The 27849-nt window shown below is 45.7% G+C and overlaps 2 protein-coding genes and 1 long non-coding RNA gene across 7 annotated transcripts; 2 read left to right on the top strand and 1 right to left on the bottom strand.

The window, feature by feature from the left end:
• The first annotated feature begins 29 nt into the window (after positions 1-29).
• C7H6orf120 (chromosome 7 C6orf120 homolog) lies at positions 30-2960 on the top strand. Its single transcript, XM_072831681.1, has 2 exons — positions 30-174; positions 543-2960. The coding sequence occupies exon 2, from the start codon at positions 582-584 to the stop codon at positions 1134-1136; it is 555 nt and encodes a 184-aa protein (XP_072687782.1). The 5' UTR covers positions 30-174; positions 543-581; the 3' UTR covers positions 1137-2960.
• Positions 1978-24598, bottom strand: PHF10 (PHD finger protein 10). 5 transcript variants are annotated; one of them, XM_072831673.1, is made up of 12 exons: positions 24580-24598; positions 20599-20705; positions 18573-18703; positions 17882-17965; positions 15529-15662; positions 15282-15431; positions 14261-14370; positions 12846-12999; positions 8267-8422; positions 3696-3804; positions 3222-3410; positions 1978-2173 (listed from the first exon to the last, which is right to left on the bottom strand). In XM_072831673.1, exons 2-12 carry the CDS (start codon positions 20649-20651, stop codon positions 2088-2090), a joined length of 1356 nt encoding a protein of 451 aa, XP_072687774.1. In that variant the 5' UTR covers positions 20652-20705; positions 24580-24598; the 3' UTR covers positions 1978-2087. The 5 variants fall into 5 exon arrangements, with proteins under 5 accessions (XP_072687774.1, XP_072687773.1, XP_072687771.1 ...); XM_072831672.1 differs by lacking the exon at positions 24580-24598 and adding an exon at positions 24362-24480; XM_072831670.1 differs by lacking the exon at positions 24580-24598 and adding an exon at positions 22653-22781.
• On the top strand, positions 23723-27849 carry LOC140636466 (uncharacterized). The gene is made up of 2 exons (XR_012033645.1): positions 23723-24675; positions 27727-27849. It is a non-coding gene; the product is annotated as an uncharacterized lncRNA (long non-coding RNA).

Raw genomic sequence — 27849 nt, 5'->3', positions numbered from 1 at the left:
AGCCGCCGCGGCTCCACGCCCACTGCCCGCCGTCAGGGCCGCCAGAGGCCAACGCCTTCCGTTTCCGGGTCTCGCCTCACTTCCGGGCGCCGCCTCACTTCCGGTTGCTGCGGCGCGGCGGCGGCCCGGCAGCGGCACCGATGTCCCAGACGCGGCGCCGGGCGGGCAGCGGGGGTGAGTAGGGCCGGGGCTCCTCCGCCGCACAGCCGCCCCTCCGCTCGGCCCCGCCCTCCGCGCCCCTTCCGCCGCCGTCCCCCGCCCCCTCCCCCACCCTTCCCCGCGGCCTCCCCGCCCCCCCTGCAGCGCTCCGGCCCCTCCTCCCCCCTCGCCTCCCCGCACCGCTGCGCGCTCCCCTCCCTCCTCCCCTCCCTCCTCCCCTCCCTTCCCTCTGCACCTTCCGCCTCTCCCCTGCTCCGTGCATCGCTCCGTCCCCCCTCCCCCCGCAGCGCTCCCTGTCTCTCCGCCCTCCCCCCCTGCACCTCCCAGGGGACCGCCCCTGAGCCCCGCCCGCCGCGCTGAGGGTGCCTCTGGTCCTCCGGCAGCGCGACCGCAAGGAGGCAGGTGACCGGCCGGCGTCGGGCATGGCCGCTGCCTGGAAGCGCGCTCTGCTGGTCCTGCTGGCCTCGCAGGTGGTGTCCTCGCTGAGCTCGGGGGACGAGGACGAAGTCCCCGAAGACTGGGTCCTCCTGCACGTGGTGCAGGGCCAGATAGGAGCCGGGAACTACAGCTACTTACGGCTCAACCACGAGGGGAAGATCGTCCTGAGGATGCGGAGCCTGAAGGGCGACGCGGACCTGTACGTGTCGGACAGCACGCTGCACCCCAGCTTCGACGACTACGAGCTGCAGTCCGTCACGTGCGGCCAGGACGTGGTGGCCATCCCCGCGCACTTCCAGCGGCCCGTGGGCATCGGCATCTACGGGCACCCGTCCCACCACGAGAGCGAGTTCGAGATGAAGGTGTACTACGACCGGAGGCTCGAGCCGTCCCCGTTCTCCGAGGCCGCCACCTCCGAGGCCCGCGACGTGGCTCACCGGCAGGCGCAGGCCCCGGAGGACGCGTCCCAGGAGGAGGAGTCCGTGCTCTGGACCATAGTGATTAGCGTCCTCAAGCTGGTCCTGGAGATTCTGTTCTGACGCCCTGGCGCGCCCTGGAGCCTCCTCCCTGAGTCTGCGAGCCCCGCTACGACCCAGCTACGTTCTCTGGTGGAAATTGTGGCTTCTGATCGGGGGATGGAAAATAAAGCCATACGCTTGTGTTACCTCATACACCCCAAAAGGAGGGAAAGCAGCAAGAACGATGTTAGTATTTTCTCAGAGGTCAAAATTCCTGTAAAAGGAATGCGCACAATAAAATGTTTAGACTCCGGTTGATAGCTTGTCAGGTGACTGAAACAGGGCAGTAGCCTAGGAATATAGAAGATAAATCAAAACAGAGCATCAGATGAAAGGGCTGGTAGCTAGAACTGTGTTCTCCCTAGAGTTTCTGAATGAAGTTACAATGTGTTTAGGACTTTGAAGCTGCTGCTGAAATCAAGCCTGAAACGTACATTTTTGCGCTTTTGCGTGGCTGCGGGGCTAAAGCGCTGGGCCTGCCCCCAGGTGGAGTGGGCGCCCCTGTCCAGACAGGAAACCCAGCTGCACCAACTCTCATCAGATCGTTTGTTATTTATCATCCTGGCCTACCTATTAGTTAAAATTCTTCCATCATTAAATAACTTTGTTATGCTGCCAGTGGTAGGCCAGAGACCATATAGATTAGGAAAATTTCATGCAACTACTATTCACTTTCTGGTCAATGAAGGAATAGTTGAGTATTTCGATTACGTAATATTTCCACTGAATTTCTGAATAGAGCCAAAGTACTAAAGATTTAAAAAAAACTTTGGGAAAATGAACTATGATTTCTCTATCTAAAATTGGTTTCGAAGGTAAAAGTAGCTTATAATAAATAAAGTAGCAGATTTTAAGCACATAGTTAATTTCAGAAATCTTTTATTGGCATAAAATTGAGAATGTAAATAAATTGGCACCAAATATTTCATTTATATCCATATTACAATATTGGGGTCAGAAAGCTATTTTATCTTATCCCTCTTTGCTGTTTTTCCCCCTTCTGCCCACTTTCCTGGGAGTTGGGGGGGCTCGCTGACAACAGTCACAAATCCAGCGACCTAGGAGAAAAATTGTTAGTTAATATACTATGAAATTTAATTCTTTAGGACTGAATTTTAAACCCATTTGGCTCTCCTTTAGCTATCGCTAGTAATTTCTCTGTGGATTTGTGTTGTGAAGGGCACTTAGTTCTAATAAGGAGTTCTAATAATTTTTAAGGAGAAAAATAAACTCCCTTAAAATAATCAGTGTAATCAATACCATGTGAAATTCAATGCAAGTGGAGGGGGCAGGAGGTAATTGTGTGTAATGATGGGGACCTTTGAAAACTACCATCCTTTCTATAACCCAAACACTACCACACTTTGAGTTCAATAATACAAATCCTGATATAAAACTTGTTACAGAGTTTGGCTCACTTTCAGCCGTTTCCCTGCTGCTCAGTGGCAAGTGCGAGTCTAAACTTCCTCCCAAGGCCGGTGTACCAGACTCAGCACTTTAAACTTAATCACTGATAAACTGCACCATGTACTCCATCTGAGTTACTACAGAACTTCAAGTTGCCTGCTTCTTAATGATTCCCAGGAAACTTAGTTCTAGGCATACATTTTATAAAGTATTATACAGTGTTAACTATGCAAATAAGTTCTAAATTTACACAATTATGTGTAATATTTTAGTCCAATTACTGTGATTTATTCGACTCTGTTCATTCCAAAGTTATCTGGAATTGTCATGCTGTCTCATTTTATAGAAATCTGGTTTAATATTTATAAAGGCATAGCAGTCATTTTGTTAAGTTTCTGAATAGATGACATAAAAATAAAATCAAGGCTTTGAAACAAACTGATGCTCTTTAGTTCTTCCAGTAGAAAGACATGAGTTCTCTATGTATTAAGCTGTACCTCTAACACTTACATCCCACTTGTGATTCAGTTGGGTTACCTAGGGATGAAAAGCAGGTGGACATTTTCTGGGTAACCACAGCTCTGGTCACTTCTTGTGAACAGAAGGATCTTTATGGTGTTTATGTGAGCCTTTAAGAAAAAAAGGCTGGGAGAGTCCCTTCACTCAGAGATAACGTTCCTCCTTTTTTTCAGTCTTTACCTGATGGAATAGCACCAAGGCCCACACAAAAAGTATGATAACCTCTGTCACACACATCACAGAACATCATTTCTTCTTCGTGGTGGGGCTGTCCACATATAATGCAAGTTTTACACTCCATACATTGCCATGGGTAGGTCTTAATCATAGAAACAAGCTCCATTGTCATATCCAGGCAAGAAGGATGGCCTAAACCAAAACCAGCATTAGTATTTCACGTAAGAATTTTGCACTTACTATGGCATAATCAAATGCTAATTTGCTTCGGGAGTTCTTGAGAATGGCTACAATGTTTAATCACCAAAGAAATGACAATACAAAGTAGAGAATACACGGGCTGCTTTTCTATGCCTCATAGGTCACCCTATATATTTGATGATTCTTTGACTCAGGTCTAGCTGACAACTAGAAATCCTGGTTTCTGAAGCAACAAATAGGGTGGTTAAAATGTTAAGAAGACATGTCAGTACTTACCACTGTTATCACACTGGGAGCAGTGTATAAGTGATTCAGCCTTCCCTTTCTTGTTGGACTCCTTACCCTTCAGACAAATTCCACATAGAGCATTTGGAATGACCTTTGGCTGGAAGGGTAGAAGAGGGCTATAAATTCATGCCAGAAGAACTTCCTATGGGTTCATAAGGAATTGTAACTGCCTTATCTTTACTTTTGGTATCTTGCTAATGAGGACCTTTTTGAAAGACCTAACTTGAGAGCCAGCTTTCAAATACAATGGCCTACTGGCTAAAGCCTTAGATGTGGTTTTAAAATTTTGTCAACAGCATGATCTCATGTTAGGATTAAATGTGGCATTCTACACTGCCTACGGGCACAGTAAGATCTGTATAATGAACTGGAAGGGCAGACTACAATGTCAAATTGCACTTTTAACTGGAAGAGAAAAATCCAGGTACCGAATGACCATTACCTAGAAGTCTGGCTTACTGTACAATGGAAGGCTCCATGTTAAGAAGCTTATATACTGATTTTGTTAAAACCTGATTATTTTACAAGGTTGTAAAAATAGATCTATAAAATCTAAGTCACAAAACCAATATTTTAACAGTTTTAGTTGAAAAAGGTCTCATCCATACATTGTCATGTGCATAAATGTTTCTGGAAACCAAGCTATGATTATTCCCTTAGCATATCTAAGAATAAAAAAGCCTATGCTTAGGGGAAAAGCATTCAGTTTAAGACACAAAACATAAAAGAAAAAAAAGTAAGTTTTCAGACACGCAAAAAAAAAAAAAAAAAGCTATCACTTAAAAAAGTTACAATACCCTCATATTCTTGAGTACCGTTTGTTTTTTAGGTTAAAGATTTGCTCAATCAAATGAAGGTATTTGGGATTTAAGAAAACATCAACACATGGAAAAGGAAGAAGAAAAGATTCATGGCACCTACAATTATCATCAGGGGAGGGAGAATGTACACATCATGGTTTTGACCATCATAAAATGGTGTTCGTGCTATTTGAATACCTAGTAACGGTGGCAGAAAAAGAAGGGCTAGCATGGGCCAAGTAGGAGCTGGGCCGGGGGCATGTGTGTATACATAAACTAGGGGGGAGAGTATCTTCAACAGGATTGTCGTATTTGTTTTATTCCAACCCAGCCAAGTATATCTTCTATTTCTCTCTCCTAAGCTACTAAACCAAAAGAGGAGCCTAAAGGAAACTCCAACTTTGTATACAGCATTCCAGCTTTGAAATGTCTCACTGCCACCTTCAAAACCTGTTAGGCCTAAATAATTTGTTCTTAATTATTTAAATTCTTTATGTCTTGTCTTTCTTTGCAAAAGATGACAGAGGCATTCAAAAATAATTTTTGGCTTATTTATTTAAAAAAAAAGTCAACCTTATACATAAATATAATAAAAACAATAACTCTAAACAATCACAAATGTCTCTACAAAATAATAAATACCATGGAAGTTAAAACATACATATAAAACTTTACCGTGAGCTATTCTACATCTCCTGTATGTGTATCTGTATACCCTGCTCCCCCAACAAAAGGATAGTGTCACATGCTCACACCATGTGCAGTGTGCAGTTACCCTCCGTTGTTGCTGCTACATTCTAAGCAGGAGGTTCTCGCTGTGTCTCCTACACCTAAATACGAAATAGCTAGAAGTATACTTCTATGATCCAAGTTCTGACCCGGTGACGTCCACATCTGTAACTGCCATCATATACAGCAGAAAACTACCTCTCAATAGACCAAAATAAGAGCTCTCTTTTGGTTATGGCACCTGCACCGAATGTAAAAGATATACTTATTTAATACTTGTAGTTGACGTTAGATACTGACATACCAAGTATTCGAACATCTTTCACTAAAGTCAGGGAAGTAACTACACAGTATTAAATTCTAAAAGAACTCCTCACAGGAGATCCTTTACAAAAGTCAAAAAGGAATAAAACACAAGGCTAGTCATTCACATTCTAGAGCAATTCAAGTTCTACAGCCATTAAAATATACATTCAACACCTATGATAAAAAGGAACACCAAGAAAATTCTAGGTTTACTTCTAAGCTTCACATAATATTTTGTTAAATCACTTAAATTTTTTCTTACCCAATAGTCTTCATCTTGATGAAAGAGGGAATGACAGGGGTGGAGAATGGAGGGAGGGAGGGGGAGGGAGGGAGGGAGGGGGAGAGAGAGAGAGAGAGAGAGAGCTTTGTAGCATTTTCTATGGCAATTCTTTGTTCACTGAAGCACTCTGAGCTCTCTGAGAAGCACCCTGCTCAAACCCAGGACTGCCAGCTGGGAAGCTAGTCTGGGAAGGAGACTCCTCTGACGGAGGAGGAAGGGAGCAGTGCACAGAACTCCCGCAAAGATGACAGAACAGAACCCTACATCTGACAGAGACAGTTCTACCTCTAGTAACTGCAACAACATCCAAGTTTGACTATTGACAAGAAAATTGAAATTCTCCTCCTAATGGTTCTCAGCATCTCAAATAGAAGGCTCACAATACACTGACTTTCCTGTGTGAAAAATAACCAAAGATAAGTGAGACTTTCACGGTAGCACTAATATAGTATAGATTTTAATTATAAACTTGTCACATAGGCCTGAATCCTAACAATTATGCTTTAATTGCAGGTTAATGTAACCTAAACAATACTGTCCTACAAATTAAGGGCAAGCACTAGTGAATCTTACTAAGCAAGACATCAGATACATCATTTTTCTTAACTCCAACATATCTATATATATGACCTTCAGCTTGAAGTACCCTAATATTTAGGCACATCTTGGCTTATTAATATTTTTCATAGAGAGGTTACTTTTAATAAGCATGTTCACATTAATGTATTAAGTCTAGGTAAAACTTTGAAATACCTGAAACATTTTTAGGTACTAAAAATGTTCACAGAAATTATAAAATGTGTATTTTGCATATTACACTCCCTTGAGTAATATCAATTGAGATTAATCTATAGGATTTCTTCTCTATTAAATCAATGATACTGTGGAACAATTCTTCATTTTCAGCCTCTATAAAAACATCTACTTCAACATTCTCTCCTCCGAACCCACGATGAATCCAGGCTTATTGTGAAAGATCTCCTCAATGCTGACAGAGTACTTTGAGCTGCCACCCCCATTTGAAGACCAGCAACACACTCTGCAGCACACATACCAGGCTAACTTTCCAAGATTTAATCTTTGGAGTTCATTTGCTTTCAATTATAAGCATTAATTAAATCTTTCATTTTAAAACTTAGGTAAGCTACATATGTAAAAACAAGTATAAAAATCACATAGCTGCAGCCTACTTAAGCCATCCTTGGAAAGCCAACCCTTGCCGAAAGAAGCTTAAGATTTGCTTGTCATAGGCTGAAAAAATATGCTTTTTTAAAATTGATTATGTAAAAGCATTTTCAAGTTAAATATGGATTAAATACACTAATAACACTAATTTGTTAAGTTGCTTTGTTTACTACAGGAAAAGAAAGGTAAGTGGACTGCTAGAAGGGTCCGTCTGGGGAAGGGAAGTTGGCTGGCAGCCTGCATGCACCTGTTCTTCTAGATCGTCCACCGCCATCCCAATCGTGACACACGATAAGATGTTTAATAAGTCCACTCGGCAAAACTACTCGATCACCTTACTCTAAAACATTCCTTCAAACACCTTCATAACCACAATAAGAATCATACTCGGATACATTCCAGACCATAGGAATGGTCCGTTTTACTATTACTATCCAGAACATAAAAGTGTACAGCTGATTTCACTCCTTGTAGGACACTCCTATCCCCCACGTGGGGATAAGGCTACTCACCTCTCACCAAGCCCTCTGAAGGGGAAAGGACAGACTGCAGGAGGAGCAGTAACAATACTGCTGAGAGCATACTATCTTACTCTGAGAGCATCCAGACCGGAAGTTAACAAGTACACGTATGTAAGCCAAACTACGTCACTAAATAATGCTTAAATCCTGGTTGTAGAATTAGAGAGGCTATTTGCTGAGGTTAGGCTAAAAATCACCACAGTGTAAATAACAGGTTTTACTATTTTCGGTTACAGAATTAGCTAGATTTGGCAAATGGATCAAATAACCTTTAGATTGAACCCAGTTCTTTCTCCAGGAGAGGAAGCTTATTCCAAGAGTCTCTCCACCCTTACTTTACAGCTTAGCATGCTCAGCTATACTAAATATTAGGATATTTTAAATGTCAGATAATTATGATCTTTACTCCAAGGAAACAAAGGATAAAGTTCTGTCTATGAAATAAATTTTTAAAAACCCATACTTGCCTGGTTATTGTTTAAAAGACAAAAAAAGATTTTCTTATAAATTGTACATATACAGAAAACAGAAGCTGAACCATAGGCAAAAGTGACAGAAAAGCCACCAGGAAAATAAAGCAAAAAAGAAGGAAGCTGACAGAGGGCACACGCCACAGAAGAGCAGCTAGTCAAGTGCAGCAGGCAGAGCTCCGCAACTCTGAAAGTCAAAGTTAAACTATGTCGGGGAGAGAGGCTGGTCAGGGAAGAAGCGGAGTCAGGGGCTTTTTTCTTCTACCTTGTACCCAGGGACTGACTTGGACAGTACAGAACGTTTGGAAGCATCTTTTCTTGGAGTAGCAGCTTTGTCCTTGGATCTCTGTCTTCCCTGGAATGGCTCCTCCTGGCCGTCGGGAAGGCCTTCTCCTTCAGACACGTTGCCGGAGGAGCTGTCCTGGAGGTCAAAAGCACACACAGATTCCTTGGAATAGACACAGATTGAGAGTGACTTTGCATGCTACAGCAAAGATTTTGTTTAAGTTTTGAAGTTCCATCAAAGTAAAAATAAAAAAATAACTATAAATATAAAAAAAAGTTTTCTAGTGCAAACTGAAAGAAGTCATGTTAAGAATCACCTACCTGTCTTAGAAATATGACAGCACAAAGCTGATTCCATTTATACCAGCAAGTACCTTAAGCCATTGTTTTCTGACTTAACATGAACAGAATTGTCTGCTTCAACTGCTACTACTCCAAGACAGCTTCGACACCATTTGCCGTGTCACAAGGGGGCATTATTTATTTCGTAAAAAGTTGTTTAAAAACTAAATGGTCTTTTTGAACTTGGACACAGCAACTTCTTGCAAGATACATCCATGAAGGCAAGAGAAACAAAAGCAAAAATGAACTATTGGGACTTCATCAAGATAAGAAGCTTTCCCACCGCAAAAGAAAGTCAACAAAACTCAAAGACAACCTACAGAATGGGAGAAGATATTTGCAAATGACGTATTAGATAAAGGGCTAGTTTCCAAGATCTGTAAAGAACTTATTAAACTCAACACCAAAGAAACAAACAATCCAATCATGAAATGGGCAAAAGACATGAAGAGAAATGTCACAGAGGAAGACATAGACATGGCCAACAAGCACATGAGAAAATGCTCCGCGTCACTGGCCATCAGGGAAATACAAATCAAAACCACAGTGAGATCCCACCTCACCCCAGTGAGAATGGGGAAAATTAACAAGGCAGGAAACCACAAATGTTGGAGAGGATGCGGAGAAAGGGGAAGCCTCCTGCACTGTGGGTGGGAATGTGACCTGGTGTAGCCACTCTGGGAAACTGTGTGGAGGTTCCTCAAAGAGGTAAAAATAGACCTGCCCTATGACCCAGCAACTGCACTGCTGGGGATTTACCCCAAAGATGCAGATGCAGTGAAACGCTGGGACACCTGCACCCCGATGTTTCTAGCAGCAATGTCCACAATAGCCACACTGTGGAAGGAGCCTCAGTGTCCATCAAAAGATGATGGATAAAGAAGCTGTGGTTTATGTATACAATGGAATATTCCTCAGCCATTAGAAACGACAAATCCCCCATTTGCTTCGACGTGGATGGACCTGGAGGGTATGATGCTGAGTGAAATAAGTCAATCAGAGAAGGACAAACATTATAGGGTCTCATTCATTTGGGAAATATAAAAAATAGTGCAAGGGAATAAAGGGGAAAGGAGAAAAAAATGAGTGGGAAATATCAGAAAGGGAAACAGAACATGAGAGACTCCTAACTCTGGGAAACGAAGTAGGGTAGGGGTGGTGGAAGGGAAGTTGGGCGGGGGGTGGGGGTGACTGGGTGACGGGCACTGAGAGGGGCACTTGATGGGATGAGCAGTGAGTGTTATTCTATATGTTGGCAAATTGAACACCAATAAAAAAAAAATTAAAAAAAAAAAAACCTAAATGGTCTTAAGTAACTGTGGGTATTGGGTAGCCTGGGTGGCTCAGCGGTTTAGCGCCACCTTCAGCCCAGGGCGTGATCCTGGAGACCCCGGATCGAGTCCCACGTCGGGCTCCCTGCATGGAGCCTGCTTCTCCCACTGCTTGTGTCTCTGCCTCTCTCTCTCTGTTTCTCATGAATAAATAAAATCTTTAAAAAAAAAAAAAAAAAAGGACAGCCCGCGTGGCTCAGGCGTTTAGCGCAGCCTTCAGTCTAGGGCATGATCCCAGAGACCGGGGATCAAGTCCCACGTCAGGCTCCCTGCTTGGAGACTGCTTCTCCCTCTGACTCTCTCTCTCTCTCGGTCTCTATGAATAAATAAATAAAATCTTTAAGAAAAAAAATCTTAAAAAAAAAAACAAACTATGGGTATTTTTACTGAGTAATAAATGTCATTTAAAAAAGTTCTTCATGCACTCACTTGTACTCCATGTAAGCGTCAATATCGTCAAGCCTTTTATGACAGTATCTGACGTGTTTTAAATGTCGAGATTTAGGAGTTCAACATCTGATCATTTAATACTTCATTTGTTAATTTTAAATTTTCTAATTAAAATTAAAATGCTATATATTCATATAAATTATGAAAATTATAAATCAAAATATTTGGTTATCTGTAACTACGATAAATATCCTGAGAACTACTGGGAACATGAATGCATGTCTACATACAAAAAAACCAGATTCACACATTCACACGTTCACACATACCCTATCAATTCATATCCCTCATTTTTTTAAAAAACCACAAAACTGGTGGGGCACCTGGATATCTTAGTCTGTTAAGCATCTGACTCTTGGTTTCAGCTCAGGTCCTGATCTCAGGGTCGGGGATGGAGCCACAGTGTCCGGCTCTGCTCAGCAGGGAGTCGGCTGGAGATTCTCTCCCTCTGCCGGTCCCCTACTCCTCTAAATTAAACAATCTTTAAATATGTTCTTGAAAAAAAACCACACACACACAAAACTGGATTGTGCTCTGTGTGTATGCATGTGTTTTTTAATGGTTTAAAGCATTATGTGGGGTAGCCTGGGTGGCTCAGTGGTGGAGCACCTGCCTTCAGCCCAGGGCGTGACCCTGGGGTCCTGGGATCGAGTCCCACATCAGGCTCCCTTCATGGAGTCTGCTTCTCCCTCTGCCTGTGTCTCTGCCTCTCTTTCTATCTCTCATGAATAAATAAAGAAAATCTTTAAAAAAAAAAAAAAGCATTATGTGGATTTTATCACATCATTAGATATTCTTTATGGATTTTATCACATCATTAGATGTTCTTTGTTTTTTTTTTAAGATTTTATTTATTTATTCATGATAGACATAGAGAGAGAGAGAGGCAGAGACACAGGCAGAGGGAGAAGCAGGCTCCATGCCGGGAGCCCGACACGGGACTCGATTCCGGGACTCCAGGATTGCGCTCTGGGCCAAAGGCAGGCACTAAACCGCTGAGCCACCCAGGGATCCCCTAGATATTCTTTGAACTTCATTTCTATCATGTAATAGATCACCTACTGTGGACATTAAACTTTTTTTTTAAATATATTTTATTCATTCATTGAGAGAGAGAGAGAGGCAGAGACACAGGCAGAGGGAGAAGCAGGCTCCACATCAGGAGCCCGATGTGGGACCGGATCCCAAGACTCCAGGGCCATGCCCTGGGCCGAAGGCAGCCACCAAACCGATGAGCCATCCAGGGATCCCCTGTGGACATTAAACTTATTCCTAATTTCCATTATAAAAAATACAGTTAACACTCCAATGGCAGGACACCTGGGTGGCTCAGTGTTTGGTCGTCTGCCTTTGGCTCAGGTTGTGATCCTGGAGTCCTGGGATCGAGTTCCGTGTCCCACATCGGGCACCCCCAAGGAGCCTGCTTCTCCCTCTGCCTATGTCTCTGCCTCTCTCTGTATCTCTCATGAATAAATAAATAAAATCTTTAAAAAGAAAACCAAAAACTCCAATGGCCATTTTTTTCCTAATTAAATTTTGTCCTTCAGATAAATTCTATTAGTGCATTTGCTAGGTCAAATTCTGTGCAAGTTAAAAATCTTGGTATATGCTGTTAAATGCTCTCCTGGAATGTTGGGTTACTTTTTACTTCTACAGGCAGAGTGAGGGAAAATTCAACTATAACATCATGCCCACACCACAGCTCCCCTTTTACCAATAAAAAAGGAGCTAAGTGGTACCACCACTTTAATACTTGAATAGCATCTTATTTTATGTAACATGTACCATTAAATAGGTTTTACAATTGTTGGGGACAAAAAAATAAACTGCCCATTTAATAGTAGCACATTCTCAGGTTCAGGTTGGCTATAATTACGTTTAAAAATAGCCAATTGCTAAATACATTATGCTAAATGAAATAAAAATCTTCTAGCAACATGTTTTTGCTCTCCTTCCCTTCCACAGAGCACACCAACTCTCCCCAGTCATGCAACTAAAGTTTGCAAAAAAAAAAAAAAAAGAAAGAAAAAGGCATGCAAGAAAATGTACCTAATAACAGCACAACATACCAGTCACCTTCACATTTTCCTATAGGAAATCTAAATTACTAATTAAGCAATAGGAACACATGTTAATGTGCTCCCGAAACTAAGCCAGTTCAATAGGATTGCAAACTAATGTCCATGACCTTTCCTAACCTATTTGTGATAACTTTAAGGACAACTTTAAATACAAAACTTACCAAAGGCTATCCACAGCCTGTCTGCATCAATGCACATAATAAATAATTTTCTCAATGAAAGCGCTCAGGAAATTATATGCAACTGTCCTTTTTCAAAAAGGGTGGTGGTACAATTTTAATTCTACATTCTGGGAAAAAATTAGCAAAAACTCAAGGGGAAGGAGACAGCTCCTAGTAAAGATCAATGTTCCTACCGAAGTGCCTTTATGTTTCCGTTTCTCGTCGCCTCGACCATCCTCAGCATCATCAGAATCCCCGTCGCTGTCAAGGGCTGGGAGCTCAGGATCCAGAGGGGGCTCATAAAGCGCGGTGTTTAATGGCAGATACCGCAGCTCATCTGGTGAGTATCTGAGGATCAGAGAGACGATTGTCACTTGTCTTTTTACAATTAATACGAATGATCTAATTTGTGAGCTTTAAAGGTAGCCTTAACCTTCTCAATTAACCCCAAATACTTTTGGAAAATGACTACAAATGTAACAAATAAGTTTTCATTTTGTATCAAGTAAGGAAAATAAATGAGAAGCCTAAACGTTTTTTACACCAGGCTAAAAGTATATCATATGCATTTGATTATCAAAAGAGGAAGTCTCCCTCCTTTATCTTCAACCCAAAATAGAAAAAAAAAGTCAGCAGACTAAGGTAGAACTGTGGCAATTCAAGACTGTGCACAAAACCCATGCCTCCTGATCACTCCCACCCTCCCCTCACCCCATATCACTGCTTGTGGGTCCCCGTGGACTGCAGGACGATGCGTCCACCTCACAGGTGGATGTGATGATGACATCAGTCGACACACATGATGCACAGCAGTGGGTGGTACATGACATTATTTAAGAAATTTTTTTTAAAAACTTGTGATGCATGTACTCTAACAAATGTAATCATCACTTTTAATAATTTGCTGACCCCAAAGCGAAATTAAGATCTGCAACCCATGATTTAAATTGGACTTTCAAATAGTATGATCCTATAGTCTATTTTAAACACTGTTCTCTAAAGACCAGTCTCTATCCTCAAGAACATAAAGCTTAAAGGTGAGAGTTTTCAAACAAAAGGACCCTGTTAGCCTTATTTTCAATTACACCCAGGTTGGGAATGAGAGAGAAGCAGCCATCCCGGACAGAGTGGAAGCAGCAGCCAGGCCAGGGCAGTGACGTGGCCGGCACAACCAGGTGGCCCAGCCCGCCCTGCAGCCATTCTGCTTCCTCCTCGACATCCTCTGCAGACTGAGCCAGTGCTTCCCGGTTGGCAGGTCTGGGGTTGTGCCCGAGAGTCTGCACTCCCAATCAGCTTTCAAATGACACGGGTGCTGCTGGGCCATGAAGCACAATGTAAGGACCGAAGCACTGGTCCACCTGCATCTGCCACGGACACACGAACAGGTGCGGGCAGGGAGATGGGCAGCTCCAGCTTTGTCGGCAGATGTTTACGTTGTGGCTGAAGGGTGTTCTTCACTGATGAACCACAGAAAACAGGATACTGGCCCAGATCTCACACAACATCTCAAGGTGGTACACACAGAGCTCAACTCTTTGGAGGCAAGTACACAAGACTCTGCAGTCCCCCAGCAGTACCCAATAACGATGGTAATAAAACCAATGGATACCTTTTGTAGTATTCCTGGAACTGTCCGGGGATGAGGGCCACTGGGTAAGAACTGACCTTGGTTCTCTCAGTTGGTAACACTTTGTACTTCCCCTGAGGCACCTGGATGACCTGGGTTGACGTGAAGAGAAATACGTAAGTGATTCTATGCTGGGAATCCAGGTCCTAGGAACACAATCCTCCTGTTCTCCACCATGCTCCTTCCCACAAAAGGCTAAAAACACAGGAGACATTAGGAACTAAAACCCAAGGGGACAGTGGGGAGGTTTCTAGCCACACAGGTGAAGTTTATCTGGCTCTTCACCACAGCCAGCACTTCTGAGGGAAAGGTAGCCTGCTTCTGTTCACCAATGGCAAGAGCAGCGGGAGCTGAGCAACACATACAACGTCCTCATCTATGAAATGAGAACAATACTAGTTTCAACCTCACATGGCAACTGTGAGAATTAAGTGAATTAATATGAAAAAAATTTTTTTTAATATTTTTTATTTATTTATTTATGATAGTCACACACACAGAGAGAGAGAGAGAAAGAGAGAGAGAGAGAGAGAGGCAGAGACACAGGCAGAGGGAGAAGCAGGCTCCATGCACCGGGAGCCCAACGTGGGATTCGATCCCGGGTCTCCAGGATCGCGCCCTGGGCCAAAGGCAGGCGCCAAACCGCTGCGCCACCCAGGGATCCCTGAAAAAATTTCTTAAAACAACCCTTGGACAAGCAGCCACTATGATATACACCTATTAGTCTCATTCAGGAGAAATGTCAACCACAGAGCAAAAGACACCACTCTCACATATATACACACACACAGAAGTGAACAGAGCGTTACTAGCACATCATTAAAAATTATATCCTAAATTCTGGAGCAGGAAAGGACACATCGCTGGTACAAAAAACAAATACAAAAAACAAAACAAAAAAAACACACCACAATGGCTAAATAAAATAAAGGAGATACTGAGCACTCTACCATGACAAGCAATTAAGTGAGGTTCGGGAACTAATAAAGTTAAGCAATCCTACGTGTGTCTGTAAGTCAAAATAAGCTCTTCTTTCTTCCATACGTTCCCGGTTTAAGTTGCTGTTAAATTCAGCTGCTTTTTTGGCAGCTTTCTTAATATACTCAGGCACTTTGCTGGCTTCAACTTTCTGAGTATTCTGTTGTTGCATTTGCTGAAATAAAAATATTACAGTTGGAAGTCACATGTAACTTTACAAAATGTCATTCTCCCCAAACCAAATAAAAGATGCTAGTCACCTCAATACTTACAGAATACTCTTTATAATGATCTGTAATTCGCTGACGTTCTTTTTCTTGTAAAATAACAGAATATTCAGCATGTTTGGCCGGATATTCTTTTATCATCAAATCAATCACTTCATCACTACGCAATGCTGTTAAACCTATTTCAGACAAAAGAAAAAAATAATAAAAAGCTCTTTTAAGGCTAAGTGAACAAAACTACTTATCAAAATTTGCTTTTCCTCCAAACTACTCTACATTTAGAGATCCCTGGGTTTAGCACCTGTCTTCGACTCAGGGCATGACCCCATGGTCCCAGGATCGAGTCCCGCATCAGGTTCCCTGCATGGAGCCTGCTTCTCCCTCTGCCTGTGTCTCTGCCTCTCTCTCTGTGTCTCTCATGAATAAATAAATAAAATCTTAAAAAAAAAAACCATAAACCACTCTACATTTAAAGTTTTCTAGTAGTCAAAGGAAAATATATTAGAAAACAATAAAAAACAATATTCATAATATAAGTCAAACAACTTTTTAAAAAGCTCATAAAATTTGCAAAGGAAAATAAATCAGCTGAGTGAAGTAAGTAAGTCAGTCGGAGAAGGACAAACATTATATGTTCTCATTCATTTGGGGAATATAAATAATAGTGAAAGGGAATATAAGGGAAGGGAGAAGAAATGTGTGGGAAATATCAGAAAGGGAGACAGAACGTAAAGACTGCTAACTCTGGGAAACGAACTAGGGGTGGTAGAAGGGGAGAAGGGCGGGGGGTGGGGGTGAATGGGTGACGGGCACTGGGGGTTATTCTGTATGTTAGTAAATTGAACACCAATAAAAAATAAATTAAAAAAAAAAAGTTAAAAAAAAAAAGGAAAATAAATCAATCTTTCAACCAAATATTTTTTTTAAGATTCAATGTACTATAACACATATCCCTTTATTAAAAACAATGGCTAGGGATCCCTGGGTGGCGCAGCGGTTTAGCGCCTGCCTTTGGACCAGGGCGCGATCCTGGAGACCCGGGATCGAATCCCACGTCAGGCTCCCAGCATGGAGCCTGCTTCTCCCTCTGCCTGTGTCTCTGCCTCTCTCTCTCTCTGTGTGACTATCATAAATAAATAAAAATTAAAAAAAATTAAAAAAAAAAAAAAAAACAATGGCTAAATAATGATGCATACTAACTATAGGCAGTTGAGACATAAGGATTATTCTTTTTTTTTTTAAATTTTTATTTATGATAGTCACACAGAGAGAGAGAGAGAGAGGCAGAGACATAGGCAGAGGGAGAAGCAGGCTCCATGCACCGGGAGCCCAACGTGGGATTCGATCCTGGGGTCCAGGATCGCGCCCTGGGCCAAAGGCAGGCGCCAAACCGCTGCGCCACCCAGGGATCCCCCATAAGGATTATTCTTAATCTAATATCCTTAGTTAAGTATATTAGAAGAAAAAAGAGCTTTTCAATATATTGCAGTAGTCTTCAAATTCAATACTCCAGAAATATTAGAGTCCATTCAAATTCCAACAAAAGCATCAACACACACATACAAGTCATACAGCCATTTTCAAAACTCAGAGCATCAGAACACCCATGGTTTTATGTTAAAAACTAGCCGAGCTGCATTAAAATGTTTATGAAAGAAAAACTGCAAAGCATGTAAATAATCATACAAAACTAAAAATAGAGCAAAATGTGCCGTTTAAGCAATAAAGACCAACACTTTTAAAAACTAATACAAAAAAAAAAACTACTAATACCAATTTTGCACACACACACATGCTGACACTTCTGTGAAATATTATAAAAGGCCATTCTCTTATGTATTTTGTTTTAAAGATTTTATTTATTTATTCATGAGAGACAGAGAGAGAGAGAGTCAGAGACACAGGCAGAGGGAGAAGCAGGCTCCATGCAGGGAGCCTGACGTGGGACTCGATCCCAGGATCCCGGGGTCATGGCCTGAGCCGAAGGCAGACGCTCAAGGCTGGGTCACCCAGACATCCCTCTTTTGTATTTTTTTAAGATTTATTCAAGATATATATATATATATAGAGAGAGAGAGAGAGAGAGGATCCACAAGCAGGGGGAGGGGCAGAGGGAGAAGCCGGCTCCCGGCTGAGCAAGAAGCCCCATGCAGGTTTCAACTCCCGGACCCTGGGATCAGGACCCGAGGTGTAGGAAGATGCTTTATCGACAGAGCCACACAAGTGCCTGTTTTTTTTTTTTTTTTTTTGCCTGTTTTGTATTTTAACAAAAACCAAAAGTAAACAATTTAGCCCTTAAATAATTCGATTTCTTATTCATTTTGTAAAATACTTCAAGAAAAAGGACAAATACCCTTCCAACATCACCTCATCAACGTCTGTTCAAGCCCCCCATTACCTAGAGTGCACTGTGTCTCCGTGATGACGTTTAGCTCCCGCAGGTAGAGTTTCTCCTTATGGGACAAATCTCGTCGCTCTAAATCTCCAAAAAAAAGAACAAAAGACTATTAAAAATAGTCTTTTACATTTGTAACATTATGCATTTGTAAAACTTTCAAAAACTTAAGATTTTTAAAAAGTTTAAACTCTTCATGGATTCAAAAAAGTACTGCATGTTACATATTCCACAGATTATTAAGAGACCACGCAATCTTACAAAGTCAAGGAATAAAAGCTAAATTAAAGTCGAAAACAGAATAACCCAAAGCAAGAATAACTTAGTTGCACAGACAGCTTTTCTCCAACGCAGACGCGGCCCCATGTAGCTGCCCCCATCGCTTAGGTCAGGGAGCAACGGTAAGGAATGGGACCCCTCTGCATACGGCCATAACATATGACTGTTTCTAAAACTTTCCCCAGGAAATTCACCTTCCTCATTTTGCTTTTTAAGTCCGTTTATAAGGCATAAGAGCAAACAGAGTGGAGAGAGACGTTGGGTGAGAGCAGAAAGGAAAATCAGCCAGCAGGAGAATATACAGTTTATTAAAAATGATCTATACTCAAGTACTCAGAAGTTGAGAACCTATCAAAAAGAATTACTATTAGTTAAAAGTTAGACTTAATCTGTTACATAAACTAAGACTTAATACCTGGATATTTCCGTTTAAAGGAGGTCACACCCAAATATTCACTGACTTGTTCTTGAAGCATATAGTATTCTCCTGTTTCATCAGGTGGCCATTTGTACTCTATCAAATTTTCTGCTGGATAGTAGCTAAAGCTAAGCACAAAAATATGTATTATGCCTTAAATGTGGCTTGTATTAAGTTTTAACCATTTTTATTTTAAGGATTTATTTTTGAGGGGTTTTATTTTTAAGAATTTTGTAGAACTACTTTATTTAAATTCTCAGTCTTCTGACTCTGCCATACCAACAACTTCCCAATTGTCCAAGAACACCCAAAAACAAGCAGAGGGAGAGGAAGCAAGAGTGTGCGATACCAAACAGTAGCAGGAACACGTGCACACAACCCAAAGAACCAAGACTCACAACTGTCCGCAGTAAAGGAATCCGGTAGTGTATGAGATCTAGAAGGCCAGAACAGGGTGGGGATATCCTTTCTGAATCCCCTCTCTTGGGCTTCACGCGCATACACACTAGTTCATCCGCCCGAGGTACCAACTCACTTCCCATCTGCTGTTCGGTGAGTCAAAACAGCTAAGAAAGCAGAACTTCAAAAACCTGTTTCTCATTGAGCTGAACTACAAACCACAGTTATTTGTTCTCATAGACTCCCCAAGGCCAGAGGAGAGAACAGACCTAGTCTGATGGAGCCAGTGTACTGCCGACCAATCCCAATCCTGAGAAGCTGACTACGCATTTCTGGACCTGGACAATTCAACCTCTAAATCTCATTAGCGGACAGCACAGGCAAGAACGTGACATTACTTAACACGTCCAATTAAAAATAACAACCAAAAAGAGTTTTCTCAAAAACAGTGGTGGGAAATTAGATATCCCAAAGCAAAAATATGAAGTTGGACCCTCACTCCCTATCACATTCAAAAATAGATCAACAACCTCAATGCAAGAACCAAACCAGAAAAGTCTTATAAAACACAGGAGCAACTCTTCAGGATCTCAGATTTGGCAACTGTAGACATGACACCAAAAGCATGAGCAACAAAAGAAAAACAGATTATTTGAATTTCAACAAAACTAAAAATTTTGTTTACCAAAAGACTCTATCAATCAGATACTTTTACTCTACCAGAGTAAAAAGGCAACCCACAGAATAGGAAGAAAAAATGGCAAATCCTGTACTTTAAGTGGTTAACAAGTAGAATGCATACAAAAACTCCTACAACTCAAAAACAACACCCAACTTAAAAATGGCGAAAACACTTGAAGAGACATCTCCCCCAGAGATTCACAAATAAGTCTGACAAGATGGTCATCACATCACTAGTCATTATGGAAAGTCAAATCGAAAGGACAGTGAGATGCCACCTCACACCCCTTAGGACGGCTCTTACCAAAAAGACTGGGGCACAAGCACCGGGGAAGGACATGACCCAGTGGACACGGTGTCCCGCTGGCAGGAAGGGAAACCGCCACGACCGCCGCGGAAGGTCCCCAAAGCGTGACACGCAGAGTCCTGTTGGATCCAGCTTCTACTCTCTGAGGGACACACCCAAAGGAACTGAAACCAGGGACTGACCAGACATCCACACAGCTACGTCACCGCAACCCTGTTCCCAACAGCCCAAAGCGGGAAACAACCCGGGCCCGTCCCCAGAGGGAAGGACATACGAAAGCTGCTCTGTCCCCCCCACGGAGCACAGTTCAGCCCTGAAGAGAAATTCTGACATACGCTACAACATGGATGAGCTTTCAAGGAATCATGTGGAAAGAGGCCAGACATGGAAGGGCAAATACTGTAGGACTCCACCTACGTGAGGTGCCCTACGTCACACGGAGGGGGGGACGGGGGCTGCCAGCCGTGGGGAAGGAGGGAATTGGCAACTGTCACTGCTTCATGGCTAAGACCTTTCCACACAGTAGTGAAGTGTTCCGGAAGGGTGCAGGTGGCAGCTGAAGTGCCGGGGAGGAGGGAGGTATCGCAGAGGAGAGAAATACACCACAACTACTATTAAGCAATAAAATGACAGTACCCAAGATCTTGACTTGAAGTCTCACAACTCCTAGAGCTATCTCCTGAGCCCATTCGCCTCCTTTTGGATGGTTGGGTCCCATCATTTGAATTATCTTCATTATCATCCTATACATTCAAAAAATTCAAAACATAAGAAGAGAAACAATAAAAAATAAGAATGATTATGTATCTTCCCAGACTTGCTACAAGGCTCCACTTAAAGGTTCTTTAATGACAAATGATTATACACATGTTAACTTTCTATTATAACTAAGAAGGGCCAAGATTTTGGCATGGCAAGACCTGAGAAAAAAACCTAAAAATAATCAAAAAGTGATCTTTTATACAATCAAAAAAAGAAAAATCACAATTACCCTGTAAATGTAAATCTACTTTTCCTTTCTTAGCAACTGCAGTTAAAATGCCACGTACTTTAAAAACAAACATGTAAAATTGCTGTTAACACTCTTAATATTAAAGCAATCCCTCCTACCCCAGTTAGGAAAAAAACGTGTAGATCATTTCCTGTTTAACTCAACTGCTAGGGAGTTGATAGGACTATTCTAAAGGAGTCCTATATACTTCTATTTCCATGAAAAAAGAAAATGCAAAGACTAAAAACAGGTTACCAACCCTGTCAGTTTTTTTCTTACATTGCAAAAATTCAGCAAAAATATTCCCTAGTAAGAGTCATCAATCGATACAGCAAGAGACGCGCATCCCCACCAAAAGAGGAATGGCTTAAGCGTTTTAGGTGACATTATCTGTGGTGAGGCATTAATACCAAGACTCTAGTTGGGCCATTCCATTCAGAACATAAGTGAGCCATCAGATGTTAGCAAATTGACTTATTCACATTACTAGCTAAGGCTTAATGACCGTAAGGCGTACGAAAATAACTAAAACAAAAAAAAATCAATTAAATGTAGATTCGTAAGATGAATACAATTTTGTTAGATAGCATGGTCTTCTTGCTACGTGGTAAAACGAACCCAATCCAGCAGAGTACAAGGCTGGCCTGGCACCGTCCTGGGCGCTGGCCTCCACCAGCTGAGCCTGTGCCCTCTGAGCCGCCTCCTCTTCGTAACACTGAGGCGATAACGGGGCCTCATGACGTGGCTAATGCAAGGATTAAAGGAGTTAAACACGCGGGAAGCGCTCAGAGCAGGGCCTAGCGGGTCATGAAGTGTCCTATAAAAGTTAACCCGCGAGACAACCAGAAAGTCTCAAACGGCTCCGCTACTAGGAACCGACTCCGATTCTTTCTCAAATAGTGTGTGTGTGTGTGTGTGTGTGTGTGTGTATGGCAGGTTGTCCTTTGTAGCTCCTGTATAATCATCAAAAAACTGCCTAATCCCATTAAGAAAGGCAACCAGGTAGGAGATGGAGAAGAGAATACATGTTATTCTCCAAAAATGTGCATTTAACAGTAAGAATCAGAGTGGAGACAATACGATTTCGGAAACAACTCCCTTTAATAAGCAAATTCAGGTATTACGGTTTTGTTTTGGTTTGTTTTTTGGTTTTTGCCGTTTTACTCACGACTAAGCATTTTAAGGATTTTTAGGTTTATTTAAGTATAGTTCCTTTGCTTTAAAAGTTGAAATACCCCCAAAAAAGGTAACCTGCAAAGTCCTGAGAGCAGTCGCTGGGACGAGGGCGGGGGCCGCACAGGTGCGCGGGGGCCGTCCCGCCGCGGCCACAGGTGGGCTCCCGCCGCAGGTGCGACCCCGCGCCCCCGCGCCCCCGCGCCCGCTTCCGGGGCCCCCGGACCCGAGCCCCGCCTGCCCGCACGCGGCCGCTCCCCCCGCGCAGCCGCCCCCGCCGCCCCGGGACCCAGTTTCCAACTAAGTTCCCGGGGCTGCGGGGCGGCAACGCGGGGTCCCGGCCGCCCCGGGGTCACCCCCGCCCCGCCCCGCCCCGCCCCGGGCCGGTGTCCCCGCCGCCGCCGCCGCCAGGCGCGCTCCGAACCCCCGCGGCCGCCCCGCCGCCCCAGGGCCCGGGCCTCGGCGGCCGCGGCCTCCGCTCCCCCCGCGGGAGCCCCGCCCCGCCCCGCCCGGCCCCGCTCCTCACCTTCGGGGACGGCGCTCCGGGGGTGGCCGGGTCGCTGTCGCACGGCCGCGGGGACAGCGCCGCCCCGGGCCCGGCCGCCGCCGCCATCAGCCCGAGCGCCCCGCGCCGCCGCCGCCGCCGTCGCCGCCGCCTCGTCCCGGCCGCCGCCGCCGCCGCCGCCGCCGCCGCGCGGGCCGCCCGCCGCCCGGGCCCCGCCCCCTCCGCCCGCCCGCCGCCCGGGGGCCGGCCCCTGCCTCCGCGCGCCCCGCGGCCCGCCAGCGCCGCCGCCACCGCCATGGCCGCCGCCAGCGCGCCTCCCGGGCGCCGCGGCTCAGGGGGCGGAAGGAGGCCGCCGGCCGCCCGCGCGCGTCAGCCCCGCCGCCCGCCCCGCTGCGGCGCCGGCCCCCGGCCTCGGCTCGCCCCGCGCCCCGTGCCCCGCGCCCCCGCCCGGCCGCCGGCCCTCAGCCGCCCGGCCCTCAGCCTCGCCGCTCGGCCCTCAGCCCCCGCCGCCCGGCCCTCGGCCCCGCCGCCCGGCCCTCAGCCCCCACTGCCCGGCCCTCAGCCCCGCCGCCCGGCCCTCAGCCCCCGCCGCCCGGCCCTCGGCCCCCACTGCCCGGCCCTCAGCCCCGCCGCCCGGCCCTCAGCCCCGCCGCCCGGCCCTCGGCCCCCGCCGCCCGGCCCTCAGTCCCCGCCGCCCGGCCCTCAGCCGCTCCCGCCCCGCCGCCCGGCCGCCGCCGCCGCCGCCGCCACCCCACCTCCCGGCCCGCCGCAGCCCGGCGCGCTCCGCGGCCCCACCTCCCGCCGTCCCCTCAGCCCCCAGCCCCGCCCCGGCCCGCCGCCACTTGGCGCGCTCGCTGCCGCCCCCTCCCCGCGCCCCCGGCCCGGCCCCGCCGCGCGTCAGCCCTCTCCTCCCACCGCGCCCGCGCCGCCCCGCCCCCGCCCCGGGGTCCCCGCCGCCCCCTCCCCCCGCCCCTCCCCGAGCCCTGGGCCCCCCGCCCCCCTCTCCCGGGGGTCTCCGCCGACACGCCCTGGGTCCAGGGGCCCGCCCCCGCCCCCCGCCCGGGGTCCCCGCGTCCCGGCGCCGCCCGGAGCGCCCAGCGGCGGGGGGCTGTGGCGGCGCCGGCCCATTTCCTCGCGCTCGGCCGGGCCCCCGCCCCTCGGGCGCCTTTGTTCTCCGCGGCTGCCGAGCCACCTGCGGGGAGCGAGCGCGCGCCAACGACGCCCCGGGCTCCCCCGCCGCCCGCCGTCCGACGGCGTGACCCGGCTGGGACCAGCCCGCGCGCGGGGAATGTGCGCGGAACGTGCTCCGTAGAGCGGACCGACCCCCGCGGCCTCGGGCTGCGCGGCGCGGGCGGCCACCCCCGCTCCTCACCGCGCAGGGGTGCGGGACACGACCTGAGGGCACGAGTTTTACTGGAACCGAATTCGCAGCCCCAGTTCCCAGACTGCACCTGCCCACGCTAGGAGTCCCCGCGGGTGGGCGGGGAGCCTTCGAAGACCCGGGCCCTCGCTGTGGCCCCGAGACGGGGGAGCGGAGGCCTGGCCTCACGGCGGGCCGCGCCTCCCCTTGGTCACTCGCGCTTACTCAGCCCGCGGACGTTCGCTCGGACGGGGACGGGCGACACCAAGGGTCGAGCACCCACTTTGCGGCGCCGCCCGCCGGCTCCCGACGCTCCCCCTGCACCAGCTCCGAACCCGCGAAGGCCGCCGGATCCCCTCCGCTCACTCACCGCCGCCAGACCGGCCGCCCGTTGCCCTACTCAGGGAGAAAACGGCCTGAATCCACCAAAAAGAAACCAACAACAAATTCTCTTGACTGATCAGGGCCCTCGCTCAGATTCTGCGGACGGAATTTACCATTAAATATATATGCACATGCTCAGAATGAAACTGAATATACAATATATATTCTATAACTGAACATATACGTTCACTCATTCCAGGCTACCTTCTTCCCCTGCGCAGTCCGTCTCCGGGTCGGGCACAAGTTCAAGACTCTTCATTCCGAGCCAACAAACCCTGGCTGAGCCTCTCAACGAACAAGGCAAGCCACGACGCGTGTTAAGGAGGCACTCTGTGGATTACAGTCCCTGCCCACGGGTCGTGTCAACACCAAAAGAATATGATGCAATTATATAAATGTGTTTAGAGGCAGTTTAGGGGCACCCGGGGGGCTGGGCGGATGAGCATCTGCCTCGGGCTCGGGAGTGATCCCGGGGTCCGGGATAGAGGCCCGTGTCCACGTCAGGCTCCCTATGAGGAGCCTGTTTCTCCTTCCCCCTCTGTTCTCTGCCTCTCTGTCTGTGTCTCCCATGAATAAATAAATAAAATCTTTAAAAATAAAAAGGCAATTTAGGTGGGAAAAATTTACTTGCAAGTACATTCAGATTTTAAAGTTGACCTAGAACTGGAAAGTATCTTAAGAGACTGATGGGAAAATTACAGGTAAATGTACAACTGAAACTGGAAAAAGGATTTCAAGCCTGAAAAAGACTGAGAGGTGGAAAAGTAGGAAGCATAATTAGGCACATCAGCTACTCCACCGTGGCTTGAGGATAGGGTAAATGAAGGCAGATTCCAGGAGTTGGGGGTGAGATATACAGGGTGGTGGTACTATGCAATCGGGAGAACAAAGATCAAGAGTTAGGATTTTGGGGGCTCCTGAGTGGCTCAGTCGCCTGAGCATTCAACTTGCTCGCTCGCTTTCTTTCTTTCTTTCTTTCTTTCTTTCTTTCTTTCTTTCTTTCTTGATCATATCCATTTATTCATGAGAGACACAGAGAGAGGCAGAGGGAGAAGCAAGCTTCCCGTGGGGACCCCAATGTGGGACTCGATCCTGGAACTCCAGGATGAGGCCCTGAGCCAAAGGTAGATACTCAACCACTAAGCCACCCAGGCGTCCCAGCTTCCAACTCTTGATCTCAGGATGGTGAGATGGAGCTCTGTGTAGGGCTCTGTACTCAGTGTGGCACCTGCTTAGGAGTCTCCCTCAGCCTCTACTCCCCCCACCCCCCTCAACTCTCTCTTAAAAAAAAAAAGTTGGGATACTTGGGTGGCTCAGTGGTTGAGCATCTGCTCAGGTCGTGATCGCAGTCCAGGGGTGGAGTCCTGCATTGGGTTCCCTGTGAGGAGCCTGCTTCTCCCTCTGCCTTTGTCTCTGCCTCTCTCCGTGTCTCTCATGAATAAATAAATAAAATCTTTAAAAATAAAAAAATAAAAAGTTAAGATTATGATCAGTACCAACTGTGCCACTTGATAGCCATGTGATCCATAATCGGTAAATTTTTAATCTCTGAAACTCCATTTCCTCGTTTGTAGGATTAAAATAACAACGTCCATCTGATTATTTCACAAATATTTTGTGGAAAGCTACTATGAAGTAAGAATTATGTTAGGTGATAGAAGGAAGAATTCATCAAGTACTACCTTACTACGTGCTAGGTTGGAAATGGGTAGGAAAGGAGCAGAACACTAAGTGGCAGCTATTGTAAACTGAGAGCATAGAGTGTTTCTAAAAGGGACTGGTCAACTACGTCAATTGAGAAGTTCAATAAGATGAGGACAGAAAAATGTCTTAGCAATCTGGGGGTAATTAGGAAACGTAATCATTTTGAGGTGTTTCATAGGAATGGCAGCTTCAAAAGCTAGACTGAAGTCCCTTGAGGAGGGAACAAGAGGCCAGGATGTCAAGCGGTTTGTGCCAGGTACCAAGTACCGGAGAAGGAAGGTAGCTTGGGAGGTGGGTTGCTGTCTTTAGGTTGGGACACAGGTCAGGGAGCTTGAATGCTGAAGAGGGGGAGGTGAGGGGCATCATGGTGCAGGAGCAGGGGGAGGCAGTTCTTGGAAGACCATGAACCGGTGCAGGCGCAGGGCAAATCCTTGACAGCAAGAAGCACCTTCCATCCACTGTGACAAGACAGAAAACTGAACATGGCTGCAGATGCAAGTAGGATTTGAGACTTGGTAGAGGAAGACTTGATTTTCCTCTGATACTTCTTTTCCTGAATGAAATAGGCGGTGAAACTACCCATGAGAAGTGAGGAGAGGAGGGGAATAAGTAGATAGGAGTGGAGGTAGGAGAGGAAAGTTGCTAGGATGCCAAGCGGGTTGCCTGCTACAGATTTGTGGTGGACACCTCCAAGGGAAACCAGTTGGGCCGGTTCTTGCATGCTCTCTGTCAGATTTAGCTACTTGAATGCAGGCTATGAATATGCATTTCCTTCAGAAAGGGGTTTTCCCAGATGAGTAAGAGAGGGAAAGGAATTTGTGTGTGTGTGTGTTTAAGATTTTATTTATTCATTCATGAGAGACACACAGAGAGAGAGGCAGAGACCCAGGCAGAGGGAGAAGCAGGCTCCCTTCAGGGAGCCCGACTCATCCCAGGGTCACGACCTGAGCCAGAGGAAGGCCCTCAACCACTGAGCCACCCAGGGGTCCCTAATTTGCATATGTTATAAGGGAATAACGACGGGCTCTTAAACAGCGGAGAAGGGAGTCGAATGGAGATTTCAGTGAGATTCTACAGGTGCTGAGCGCTAAGGACAGGAAATGATTGCATAAAAAGTTACCTGCTTGAGTCCAAGATTTCAGAGGTCACACTAATATTGATGATGGCAAAGTCTACAGGATGCACCAAGGAGTAGATGACCAAGGTGGGCTAGAGGAAAATATCACCAGACGTGAGTTGATCAAGGAATCAGGAAGCTAGAGTACAGACTTCCTAGTTTTCATGAGAGCACAGGACTGTAAAAATGACACAGAAGCTGAAACCATGCAAAGTGATCTTATTTATTTATTTATTTATTTATTTATTTATTTATTTGCAAAGTGATCTTAATAGAGAAAAACTAATTGCCCAATGACTTTACAAAAACTTTTGGTAAAACATTTACGACTTCCTTACTGCCAATTATAAACGAGAATTTTTAAATCGTAAAACTAATATTTAGTACACTGTAATTTAAAACAAGAAACACCGAGAATTAGTGCTTTCTTTGTCAAACGTTTACCAAGGGTAGTTTGAACAGCGTTTGCCTTTTCTGTGCCTTGATAAATTGTCATACTCCTTCCAACATTTTATGTTTTGCATTTTCAGTGTTGTAAAATATCTCCGAGTGTCTCTAAAGTGAAGTAACAATCAGTGCGGCTTCCTGGGGACATCTTTATCCTTTGTCACAACCACCTGCTCTAAGGGTTCTGTGCAATCCGGGTGGAGGTT

Source organism: Canis lupus, chromosome 7 (genome assembly GCF_048164855.1).
Source record: "Canis lupus baileyi chromosome 7, mCanLup2.hap1, whole genome shotgun sequence".
Classification (NCBI taxonomy): Eukaryota; Metazoa; Chordata; class Mammalia; order Carnivora; family Canidae; genus Canis; species Canis lupus.
The sequence above is the reverse complement of the archived record's forward strand: the minus strand, read 5'-3'. Positions and strand labels throughout refer to the sequence as shown.